Below are 13,205 nucleotides of genomic sequence, written 5' to 3'. Positions count from 1 at the left end.
TTTTAAATCAAAAGATCAAATATTTTCAAATGGACCAGTATCACATTAGGTGATTAGTTCTCAAAAAGCAGGCTGTGGCTTTCTTATTCCTAGCTACTGCTATGGATTTCAATTAGAATATTAATATTCCATAAGTATTTTTCTGCTAAAAAAAAAAAACTTCACAAATTAAGTTTAGATCAACTAAATCTATGACAAAATGAATGGAAAAAAATTTTAGAGGCATAATTTAATATTTAATATAAGGATCCATGATCTTATTACCACAGGTACTTGTTTTACAAATGCAGATTACAATATAGTTACATTTTTTCATCTAGTGTGATTTCCAGTCATGTCTTTCCATAAAGGCTTCACCTATGATGCAGGACACTTTTCTCTGGTTATTTTCATGTTCTGCATAAATTTGTATAAAATACATGGATTATCTACCTGTTTTACCTCATTCTCTGTACATGATTCCTCTCGTTCATGATTCTTGTCCTACAGGATTACCAGGGGGAATATTGCTATTAAAAAAAAAAGATTTTGCATAGTCGAATTCTTTCTTTTCATTAGTTAACTGGAGCACCTACTCAAGATATAACTACCGATGGATTGCCTAACCAATAAATAATATTTTTCTAATACATAAGTTTTTTTCTCATTTCTGAAACCTTATTCTGAGTTTCATTTGTTTTTTTAAGAGAGTAACAAGAAAATGAAAAAAGATTCACAATGTTATATAACTTGCTAAAATGTATACAAATCAATACAAAAGATTTAACTCCTCAATTTAATGCAAAATAATGAATCCTTCTTAAAGGTACTTGATGTGACCTAAATGAAGGATAACTAGTTGATATAGGAATTTAACAAAAACTTTTTTTTTGGGGGGGGGGGAGGGGAGGCTGAGACTATAGGGGGTGCCCAAGGGCACACAGCCAGGAGGTGTTAAGTATCTGAGGTCATATCTGAACTCAGGTCTTCCTAACTTCAGGGCTGGTCCTCAATCCATTGTGCCATCTAGCTACCCCTAACAAAAACTTCTAAGCTAAATCAATGGTAACTGATTAAGTTTAATTTCAGTTTGATCAAGAATATAATTCAGGTCTTTGAAGCTAAAAACTATATTTATTTCTATAACAAAATGACTAGGACAAGGGAAATCTAAAGAACAAATTAATAAATTATTGATACTTTATAATAAAAAATTTAAAAACAAAACAAAGTTTGTGAATACATTTAGAACAAACTACAAGGTTGGTTAAAAAAAAATTCTTTGTTTTAATCTTTCTTTTTAAAACCTATCACTTTTCTGTGTATTAGGAAGTATCTTATAGTAAACAAAGTCATAGAATGTTAGAACTAAAACAAACTTTAATGTAAGCTTCTCTTTTTTAAAGACTAATTTCCCCATCTTACATAGGCTAGAAAAAACAGGGGCCTCTTGCAAAGCTTAATCCCACTAATAGCAAGAATTTGATCTTCTTCGTTTGCCTCTCCTTAGGCAAACTGAAGACTCCTCTTTTTCTGAGGTTCACCTGTGAATATTGTACTAAGGATAGACACCTGTCCTGCATATCTCACTGTGGTCTCTGCTAAGTACCTGATTTTAACCTTTTAAAAATTTCATTTGCCTGTTACATACAAGTAAAGTTTGCCAGCTAGCTTTGACAACAAAATAGGTTCTCCTATAATACTGATTCTTACCTTAACTGGAAAACTACACTTTCCAGTACGAACACCCTCTTCATCTGTTTGCCACTGATGTGGACGACTGGCCTCAGGAACATAGACATCTTTCTTTCTCCTAAAACTTTGCCGCAATTTATTCATTTTAACTTATACAACCTGGAAAAATAGAAAGTATAACAAGAATTATTAAGAAGTTAAATCTTTCTCAAAAATTTAAATTCAACAATGTTACCTACCACCACTTCACCCCAAAAGATACATCATATGATGAGGACAGAATACTTGACTCAAAATAAGAAGGCCTAGTCTCATGTATCAGTCAGTGCTCATACTTGTTGGTTGCTTGGATGTCTATATGTAGGTTAATTAGTCAATCTCACACTAAGCCTTATTTTTCTCATTTATAAAATGCAGAACTCTAAGAGTGGATAAAATCATAACCAGATAAAACTCCAAGAAATCATATTTCAGAAAATAAAAAGTTTAACATTTTAAAAATATTTATTTATTGAATGACTGGACAAAGTGAGCAGAAAAAATTTATTAATTATCACTAGGCAATGGGGAAAAACCAGAAATGTCATAGGCAAAACCTAGAGATTTCAAGTCAAAGAAAAAATATCCTAAGAAAAATCTACTGTACCAAGAAATCGATCAGAATCACATAAAACTATGGGGCCAACAACTATAAAGAAGAGATAATTTGTAATACCATATTCCAAAAGGCAAAAGATAAAAGGTTTAACAACCCAGTTCTTGATGCAAAGCCGCAAACTGAAACTAAAGTCTAAAAGGCAAACATGGAAGCCAAAAGAAACCTAGAAAGGTAAATATATATTTGAAGAACTACAAGGGGCTAAAGGATGAATTTCATCATCCTTTATAAAAGGTAAGCATTTCAGCTCACATTTTAACAGGAAGAGAAGGAAAAAAAACCTCCTTTAAGAATTTCATCTGTCTTTAAGAATCACAAAGGGAGCTAAGTAATATACAAATACAAAGCCTAAGTATAATTCCATTCTTTATTTCTTGGTATTTAGAGGGGGTAAGGAGGAGGGGGAGGGAGAAAAGAAGGAAGGTATGATTGATATCTTGTCTTGACCTGTTCACTAGTGCTCCCTGGGAATTACAGAATATTGGAAAAAAGGCTTTCAAAGGTCTTTCAATTCTTCTAAAGATTTCTAATTCAAAATCTGCAGCATAACTGAACAATTCTCTCAAACTGGTGGGCAAAATACAGAAGCCATTTTAATAGTTTCTGAAAATAAAATCAACTTGAAATTTTCCATATTTTTAGCAAAACAAAAACAATGGAAGAACTGAGTTAAAAAAAAATTACAAAGGGACACTATGGAAAATATAACAAAAATCTAATACACCAATAGTATCAAAGAGTTTGTTCTTAATCTAGAATTAAATTAAGGCAAGCTATTTCTTTTCCTCCTTTTTTTATGATCTCTCCGGGATACAGGCCCAATAGAGACACTGCTGAATCAAAGGAAACAAACTGTTTGATAGCCTTTTGAGCACAGTTCCAAATGGCTCTCCAGAATGGTTGGATCAGTTCACAATTCCACCAACAATGTATTAGTGCCCCCATTCCCCATGGAAATGCTAATTCCCATATGTCCTCCAACATTTATTATTATTTTTTCCTGTCATCTTAGCCAATCTTAGAGGTGTGACGTGGTACTTCACAGTTGTCTTAATTTGAATTTCTCTAATCAAGAGTGATTTACAGTATTTTTTCATGTGACTAGAAATGCTTTAATTTCATCTGAAAATTGTCTGTTTATAATCTTTGACCATTTATCAATTGCAGAATGGTTTGTATTCTTATAAATTTGAGTCAATTCTCTCTATATTTTAGAAATGAAACTATTATCAGAAAACATGGTTGTAAAATTTTTTACCCAATTTTTTTGTTTCTCTTATCTTGGATGCATTAGTTTGTTTACACAAAACATTTTTAATTTAAATTATCCAATTTGCATTTCACAATTTTCTCTAGTTCTTTAGCCATAAATTTCTTCCTTCTCCACAGATCTAAGAGGTAGATTATCCCTTCTCCTATTTTGCTTATAATATCATTCTTTATGTCTAAATCATGAACCCACTTCAACCTTATCTTAATACAAGGTGTCAGGTATTAGTGCGTAGTTTCTCCCATACTAAGTTCTAATTTTCCCAGCAATTTTTGTCAAATAGTGAGTTCTTATCCCAGAAGTTGGAGTCTTTGGATTTATCAAACACTAGATTGCTATAGTCATTGACTATTATATCTTGTGAACTTAACCTATTCCACTGATTCACTACTCTATTTCATAACTAGTACCAAATAGTTTTGATGACCATTGCTTTATAATATGGTTTTGGGTATAGTACAGGTAGGCTACCTTCATTAAGGCAAGATATTTCTTGTCCAACTATTTTAGTAATCATAGTAGATTTCAATTGATACATTTTCCAGGCTACAATCATTATCATAATCTAACCATTTTCCCAAGATAAAGATCTGGTCATTACTCAAAACAGATGAAAAACATTAACCTAAAATAAATTTCTTATTATGTTAGGAGTTAAATATATCAAGTAGGAAAAGCACTTATATTAAAAGTGTGTTTACTGATGTTCATAAACTAAGGGGTCAGAAAAATAAAATAAAATAAACTAAGGGGAAGGAAGATCAGACTGATAAACAAATATTCAAGAACAACAAGGCAACAAATTTTACGAGCTGGAGTCCTATGACATAATGGACTATCAAAATTTGAAAATGACACTTTTGGTTTTCTGTTCATATTCAACAGTCTCTTCCTGAACTATCAAAAAAGCACCTAAATTCAACAAAAGATTTTTAGCTAATGAAGAAATAGTATGATAGGGTTTATGATGCAAAAGGGTCCTCTTAGAGGTAACTGCTTAGCTAGGTAGTAATACTCTGACAATATCAAAATGAATGTTAAGTGCAAGTTCAGCATTCTTGATAAATTTTCATCACAGCTTTTGCTTATAGTTTTCTAATGATATGGTATTCACTACTAAATAAAGAAATCCATTCCATGTTTTAATAGCTCTAATTATTAGGAAATTCTACCTTCAACAGTGAATTGAAATCTGTCTTCTTATGTTTTATACTCATTTAAAAAGCTAAATCGTCTTAAACTTCTTTCCATTCATACTCTGCAGCTAGTAAACAAATTCTCTATTCCTTCACTATATCTTTTAACTAATCTTTCCTTTCTATTCCCATTGATTCAAGTTAATTTGTAAAATATTTACTACATTCCTATTATAAGTCAGAATTTTCAATATCAATATTCTATATTGTTATATAAATCAGCCAACATTTATTAGTGCCTGCTGTATATCTGATACTCTGTGCTGGGAATAAAATGACAAATAAAACAGTCCTTACATTTAAGGAGCTTCTAGCCCAGCTGCCCCCAAGTTCCAACACGGAACACTAATTTCTGAAGAACTAAAAAAAAATATCACTCAAAAAGTAATGGAGTTGAACAAAGTGGGTATGATCTTAAACAAAAAATGTTATCCAAATAATATATGTTTGGAAAAAATAGAAGGATTGGTCATAAGGACAGAATAAGAGATAACTGCTATATGTAAACAGACAATATATTCAAATGTTATCCGGAGAATGTCAAAAGAAAATAATGCATAGTTTGGGTACCCTATTGCACACTTATGGAAAGGCAGCATGTCAGAAAAGGATGGCTGTGATCTACTTGATGAGGTCATAGATCCACTGAGTATTTCAACATAAGCAAATAACTATTTGTACACTGGAGATTCAAAGAAAAAAAAAGGCAGGTCTTGAATTTCTAATTTCATACATGCAAAAAATATGCATATAAGTAATTATTGCAGCCTAAGAGAATTTGTCTTGCTTTTCTATCTCTCTGAACTGTTACTGTCCTCTGAGTCTGAGGAAATGATTCACAGAGATACTGTAATTTCTAAGACCTCTACACAGGAAAAAGATTGCTCAACTTTTCCTCATCTAGGGTAGTAACAATTTGGTTTTTTTAATAGGAGCAGAAATTATCATATTTATCATATTTTGCCTTTAGAAGAAATTTAGTAAGTGTTTGACAGATTTAATCTTTGTATCAATTATCTCCCTTTTTTTCCCCTCTATGAAAGGACATCATCAATACAGTTTGCTATAGAAACACAGTATATATCAAAAATTTAAAATTATATAAAGAATGAAAACAAGCTAGATAAATTCAGTGTTAAGCCTTAAGCCTTTTTAAGAAGGAAGGAATTCCTGGAATTTTCTGTTATTTTCATTAGACAAATCTTTTGTTGGAGATTTCATTATTTTAATTTATGATTCTCTTTAAGGTTGCCAATAACATGAATTCCAGAGATAAATACTGGCTATTCAGGTGAAAAATCTACAAGCATTACTTTCCTTGACCATCAGAAGTTAGTCCTGCCTTTGTACTGATGCAACTAGACTTGGCTAATAAACCCCTCTTTTCAATCAATAAAAGTAAGGAAAGGAGAGGCCAGAATAACATTAGAAGAGAAACAATTGGATGCCAGACAGAAGCAAGCTGGCTCACTAGAATGACAAACACTAGAATGAGTAACTGTTCTGGAACCAAAGGATCTGGATTCAAATACCATCTTTTGATATTTAACCCATGTTATCTCAACATTCCTAAGCCTCCAACTTTTTATTCTGTATAATGTGGGAGTGGCCTAGATTGCATTGAGGCATTCCAGCCCAGTCTATGTGATCCTAACCACTTATAACCACTCTCAAATACTAAATTTATCACCACCATTCTCAAGTAACTATTTTATTAGACTTTTTCATACAAGCAAGCATCTATCTGGACAGAGGTGCTGAGGTGTACCTATCCTAGAAAACATTGTCTCTTAGAACAAAGATTCTTAAAAGTTTATCCCATTCCCAACCTCTTTTCGTCTGAGAAATTTTTATACCATCCTGGGTACAAGTACATAAAATAAACATACAAATCAAACATTTGCTGATAATAAATCATAAAGAAACTTATCCTGAAATGATTATCTGGTAAACATTTTATCATTTATTAAAGGCAAAGCAAATTTGCATAATAATTAAATGGGGTAGCAACTCACAGTTTAAGAAGCTTGGTCTTAGAACATAATATGTTGTCTATTCATTCAACAAATATTATTTAGTGTCTGCTATGACCAAGGGTTTAAGAAAAAAAAGGATAAAAAAATCATCCTGATTCTCTGGAACTTCCCATCTAGTCTTCATGTAAAAATATATGTATCTAATCCACCAATAATAAAAATGTATTGTATAGTGAATTTTCTGTACTATGTTATCTTCCCTAGTCATCTTTGTAAATAACTGCACACATTCATAAGGTAGACGGTCAACTAACAATACCACTACTAGATCTGTACCCAAGAGATTTTTTTTTAAAAAAGGAAAAATACCTAGATGTACAAAAATATTTGTAGCAGCTCTTTTCTGCTAGAAAAGAATTAGAAATTGAGGGCATGCCCATCAATTGGAGAACAAATTATGATATGTAATTATAATGAACAAATTGTGATACATGATTATAATGGAATACTATTGTGCTATAAGAATTATAATGAAATATTGAACTAAAAGAAATGTTTAACATGGTTTTTCCCTTCTGTTCTAATTTTTCTTTTACAACATGATTAATATGGAAATATATTTAACACAAATGTACATATATAGTATATATTAGATTGCTATCTTGTGGAGGAGGGAAGGAAGTGAGAAAGGGAGAAAAATCTGGAATTCAAAATCTTACAATAATGACTTTTAAAGACTATCTTTACATGTAATTGGAAAAATTACTATAAAATTACTATTAAGTGGAGGGGGGAAGAAAGGAGCAGAATGGTCTCAGAAAAACCTAGAAAAACTTCCTTAAGACGATACAAAGTAACAACTATAAGATAATTACCTATGAATGACTTAGCAATTCTCAGAAATACAATGAAGCAAGACAACTTATGCCCCAGAGAACTAATGATGCCTGAGTACAGACTGAAGGGTACTATTTTCACTTTATTTTTCTTCAGGTTGTTGCTTTATTTTTTGGTCTATGTTTTTTTTCTCACAACATGAGATATATGGAAATGACTTGCACATGTGTCATCTATATTGAATTGCTTGCTTCTCAAAAGAGAGAAAGGGAGAAAAGGGAAAGAATTTGTAATTAAAAAAAAGTATTAAAAATTATTTTTACACATAGAAGAGAATGGATCTTTCTTTTCTTCTTTAAACTATTTAGAGTATATGCCTAGTAACAGAATGGAATCCATAGATGGATGCTCAGGTTTAGAAAAGAGAATGTTTTAGTACAAAAGTCAAGAAAAAAATATTTCATTTCTCTAAGTATCATGGAGCTTGACAAACCTAAAATCTTAAAAAAAAAAAAAAAAGACATGAATTCTCATCTTGCCTTAAGCTTATGTAATCCTAGAAAAATGACTGTCATATTTCAAAAAATTTCTACAACTGTCCTTAAGAATCCATTCCTCAATGTTAAGTAATTCTCAGAGAAAGCAGTTCTCCTTCATGTAGACCTGAGTCATTTTTCAGGAATAAATTTTATTAAAGCTCTTTTGGTTTATATTAATATTAAAGCTGTCCTTAGATATAATAATACAATTATGCCATTAATAAAAGTCACCTGTGATAATGATTCTTATCCATTGCTAATTTCATATGATGCTCCTTTCAAGAGTATATAATGCAAATTAATCAAATTAACTGCCATGGGATCCTACTTCATTTCAGTTAATAGTTTCACTCAAGAACATATTAATCATGCTTAAGTATTATTCACCATGAAGCATATCTATCTGGCTTCAACACTTATCAACTTCCTATCTAATATTAAACTGTTTTGTCTTTCATCCACCCAGTTTAACTGTGGGACCCCTGTTTTTATTTGAAAACATAAAACTTTTCTAATTTTAGTTCTTTAGATAGAAAAAATGAGAAATCAGCATTTCATAAACTGGGGTACCTTTGAAACTTTGGCCTATTTAGCACACCTGAATCAAGTGGAAAATAGTGCTTTGGTCCATGTAAGAGGTTAAATATTGAAGAACATCTTTCCCAAGGGATCATACTCTATTTTATATTCAAAGCAAACTTCACCAGGTAAATTGGCAACTTGCCGTTCAAGTCAGTTATTAGCCAACAATAATTCAACTGCAAAAGCCTTTTAGGGTTTGCAGTCTTTTACAGATAAAACATCACCTACCCTTATTAGAATAATGATGCTATAAGAATTATTTATTGTCAGTTCTTTCTGTGTGTATGTGTTGGACTGTGTAGTCACTGAAACCTCTTCCAACTCTGAAATTCTATAAATTCTTTGGTTTGATCAGCTGAACAAAATGATTTTTTCTTTTAATTCATGAATCTGAGTCAATTAATGGAACCCCTTAATCATCTTCCCTGCTTAGCTTTTTGCTTTTTGTGCAGCTCAGTCTTTCCCTCATTTTCTTTCCAATAGTACATATATAGTGTGTGTGTGTGTGTATATATATATATATATATATATATATATATAGTTAATATATAGTTAGTAAACATCTCTGGGGAATCTGAAAATCTGGAATAACAATGGGAAATGGGCTAGGAGATCATTAATGGTGAATGTTTCCATTCAGGAATATTTAGTCTAATTTCCTTTTTACTTTTATATAATAATGTGACTGCAAGGGGAAAAAAAGATTATTTAAAATTCATGATGATAGTATTGCCCCACCCTGATTTATCAAGGAACATCTTGATACTAAAGGGTAGAATTGCTGAGAATGCCAGTCTACTTTTTTATACTGAATTTCTTCTTCCCAGCATCTGCCAGAGTGGGAGGAGGAGAAAGTGTGATAATCTGGAGAGTCAGAAAAGAATGTGTGGTTTAGATGGGAAGTAAAAAGAGAAAAATGTCACTGAGAAAAAAATACCAGAAATAGGCAACTAAAAAAAAAAAAAAAAAGGCAAATAGGAGCTAATTCTAGAAATAAGTTTTGTGTGAGTGTAAAAAAGATGCTTTAAGAGAAAATAGGACAGATAGATGGTCTGTCAGACAGTGAAGTTTGGCTTTAAGAGATACTATTGTTGAGCACTAATAACTTAATTCCAAAGATACTGGTGATTTCTCACAAAGTCCTACCTGAGTGCTTCATTCAACCCAATTCCATAAGTACTTATTAAACATCTATTCAGTACCAGGTATTATGAACAAATGAATGAGCATGTACTAATTCATATGTACTAGGAACTTTGCTAAATGCCAACGATACAAATGCAAAAGCAAAAAAGTCCCTGCCTTTAGAGAGCTTAGATTCTAATGGAGGGGACAACATATATTTGAGAATGGTAAAAGAGAACAGAGTATTTGGAGAAATCACAGGAACAGTGGTTTGATCTATAAGACAGTGATTTTTATGATATGTATTTTTTGAGCAGGGATGGAAGAATGGCAAGGTGGCTAGAAGGGATGTGAAACATGGCCTAGTTGGAGTAGTCTGGGACTGCCTGGAAACATGGTGAACCAGCAAAATAATTTCAATAATCAAGATAGCTAGGGAAAGTATTCATTGTCTTACTTGTGAAGGATACACAAAAAAATAAAACCAAATAGTTCCTACCCTCAAGAAGCTTATGTTCTTTCAAGGTAATTAACAAGCATACAAGTAAAAAAATACAAAATAGGCAAAAAATCATTTCAATAAGTAGGTGCTTGAATAGAGAGCATTTCTAACAACTGCAGGGGATAAGGAAATGCCTAGTAAAGGAAGCAGCACTTGAGCTGTGTCTTAAAGGAACTAGGAATTCCAAGAAGAAAATTCTCTATATGGAAGACAGTCACTGCAAAAGCATAGTAAAGAAAAAGAAAGTGAAAGGTTATGTAGAGGAAACAATCCAATTTGGCTTAAATCTGTGTATGTCCAGGTAAATGATGGGAAGCTGGTCTAGATTCTAGAATGGTAAGCAGGAGAAATTTTGTAGATGGTTTTAAATGCCAAACAGGAGTTTGTGTCTGATCCTAGATGCAACAGAGAACTTCTTGAGCAGGAAAGAGATAGGGTCAGATTCATACTTTAAAGATCAATTTCATTACAGTGTTCAGGATATGCAAGCAAAAGGAGACACAGGAGGCTGGGAGATCACTTAAGAGGTCATTAATGTTTAAACAAGAGGACCTTTAAAAAATTGATACATAACTTGTTAGAAGAGAGAAGGAGACATGTAAGAGATGATGTACAAGTAGAATCAACAAGCGTTGGCAATTAAATGGATATGAAGGAAAAAGAAAACAAAAAAAAAAAGCATGAAAAATAAAATTAATTGTATTATAATTGAAAAATTTCTAGTTACTGATGTAAAGTCTATCATGTGTGTATATAAGAAGATCATGACTTTCTACAAGGCAAAAATAAAAATTAATATCAAATTAAAATAAAAACAAGAAGATATGGCATATAACTAAGGCAATACCACCTAGACTTACATAAACATGCTACTGATTACTAAAAATGACAAGAAAATATTCATAGACTATTTCCTAAGGAAATTTAAGCAATGTAAGTCAGGCACCAAAATTAGGAAACTGAAAAGGCTCAAATCACCATAGCCATCAAACATTACTTTCTTAGCAAAGTGGAAAGATTTGGAAGCTAAGAGCAAACATGGCTTAGAACATAAACGTAACTGTAAAAATCTCAGAGAGGAGGATGGTGGATGATTATGAACAATATTATTTCAAAGAAAAGAGCAGTAGAGAGAAAAAACCGTTTATATCAAAGGGTAGTAGGGGTTAGGAGGGGGAGGAGAAGTAAGTATAGAAAGTAAATAGCATGTTTTGGAAATGACTAAGATGAAATTGGAAAGATATGATAAAATTTTAAAAAGATTTCTTGTAACAAAATCTTTTCTTCAGCAAGAGCAACAGAACTACCAAATTTGAATTTTAACATAACAATACCCCAATGTATTTCAAAAATAAGTAGAAAGAGCACTAAAGAAAGCAAAAAAGACAAAACTGATTAGAATAGAATGATTATAGAGAGAGAAGGCTCATGTTGAAGGTAACACAATTTTGAGGTCACTGACAGGCTTGAATCTCAAAATATGTGAATAGAGAGACAATACCAGTGGGTGGAGGGAGAAAAAAAAAATCAAGACTTTCAAAGCAACTCAGGACAACATATTTAGAGCTACAAGCAATCTCAGAGGCCATCTTGTTCATCTTGTTCAACACTATTTCCCAGATGTAGAAACTAAGGGTGAGAGAGAATTGGTCAACTTACATGTGTTGGCAGCAACATCTCAAGGATTCTAACCCCAGAATCCAGAACCACAAGTCTTTTCCTTAAAATTCTCTTTTAAAGGGTTTTAAAGGGTTCTTATCTTTTTGAAGTTCCCAGATACTGGATACATTTCTCCCTTGTCCCTTAACATATTCACTATTTCTTCAGCAGCTTACAAACTTCTTGAGATCAACATACTATTTTTCTTTTTGTAGTAATTTTTTTAAACTTAAATACAAAATGAGAAAAAGAAAAAACTTGGAAAATATGTAGTAGTATTCTCCTTCAACTGACTTCTCCTTTCCTCTTTATTATCATTCAAAAAGGAACCAGGGAAAAATATTAACAATAATCAGCAATATTTGTACTCTTCCATCTCTATAAATTTTCATGAGAATAACCATCTGCTAAAAGTATAACAAAGGAACAAGTTATGTAGCTACAAATTATATTTTACAGCAAAGCACACTTTTGTGAGCAAGTAAGTGAAAGACTTAGAAAATACAAAATCCCATGGTACTTAGGGTTAGTTGACTACAAAAATACATTTTTCTCTAGTGGAGAATAGAATCTTAAAGACTCTCCTCCCAAGCATGTATCAACTTTGTTCTGATGACCCTCTGATCATCAATACCAAGCAAGGTATAAAACAGTAAAATGTATATTTTCCTCAGATAATATGCAGTATAACAGAGCAGGTAACCAATGTAGCATGTACACAGATGGTATAATTGAGGTTGGCCAGTGCCACATGAAACAGATGGTAAAGGTGTCCAGATCTCCTCATTTACTTGTTTATACTCTGCAGGCTGCCCCAGAATCCCTCGAGAAGGCTTGGCCTAACTACCTATACTAGAGGGAAAAAATGGATGAACAATGTGTATTGTCCAGATTATAACACGCATCTAGATGGACTCTGACCATTAGTAAGTCTTTCTTGTATGCTCAATTAATGGAATTAAAGCTAAGGGCAAAATTGAAGAAGAAACCTTTCAGAAGTTGCATAGTACTTTTAATGACCCTAATTTCTCTGAAATAAAGGTTGATCTTTTTAGAAGCAGTATTTTTTTTTAATTTTATTTTCAAAACATACACAATTAATTTGACAACATTGACACTTGCATAGCCTTGTGTTTCAGATTTTCTCCTTTCCTTCACCCCCCTCCCCAAGATAGCAAGCAATTCAA

The 13,205-nt window shown here is 32.1% G+C and overlaps 1 protein-coding gene across 4 annotated transcripts in view; it reads right to left on the bottom strand.

Moving 5' to 3' along the window:
• The window catches only part of NUMB (NUMB endocytic adaptor protein), a 174,158-nt gene that overhangs the window by 89,362 nt on the left and 71,591 nt on the right, over nucleotides 1-13,205 (bottom strand). For all 4 annotated transcript variants that reach the window (XM_051977648.1, XM_051977650.1, XM_051977649.1 and 1 more), the window contains exon 2: nucleotides 1,693-1,833. In XM_051977648.1, the coding sequence (XP_051833608.1) occupies nucleotides 1,693-1,818 (126 nt within the window). In that variant the 5' untranslated portion in view covers nucleotides 1,819-1,833. The remainder of the gene's footprint in view (nucleotides 1-1,692; nucleotides 1,834-13,205) is intronic.

This window comes from Antechinus flavipes, chromosome 2, assembly GCF_016432865.1.
Source record: "Antechinus flavipes isolate AdamAnt ecotype Samford, QLD, Australia chromosome 2, AdamAnt_v2, whole genome shotgun sequence".
In the NCBI taxonomy this organism is placed as follows: domain Eukaryota; kingdom Metazoa; phylum Chordata; class Mammalia; order Dasyuromorphia; family Dasyuridae; genus Antechinus; species Antechinus flavipes.
The sequence above is the reverse complement of the archived record's forward strand: the minus strand, read 5'-3'. Positions and strand labels throughout refer to the sequence as shown.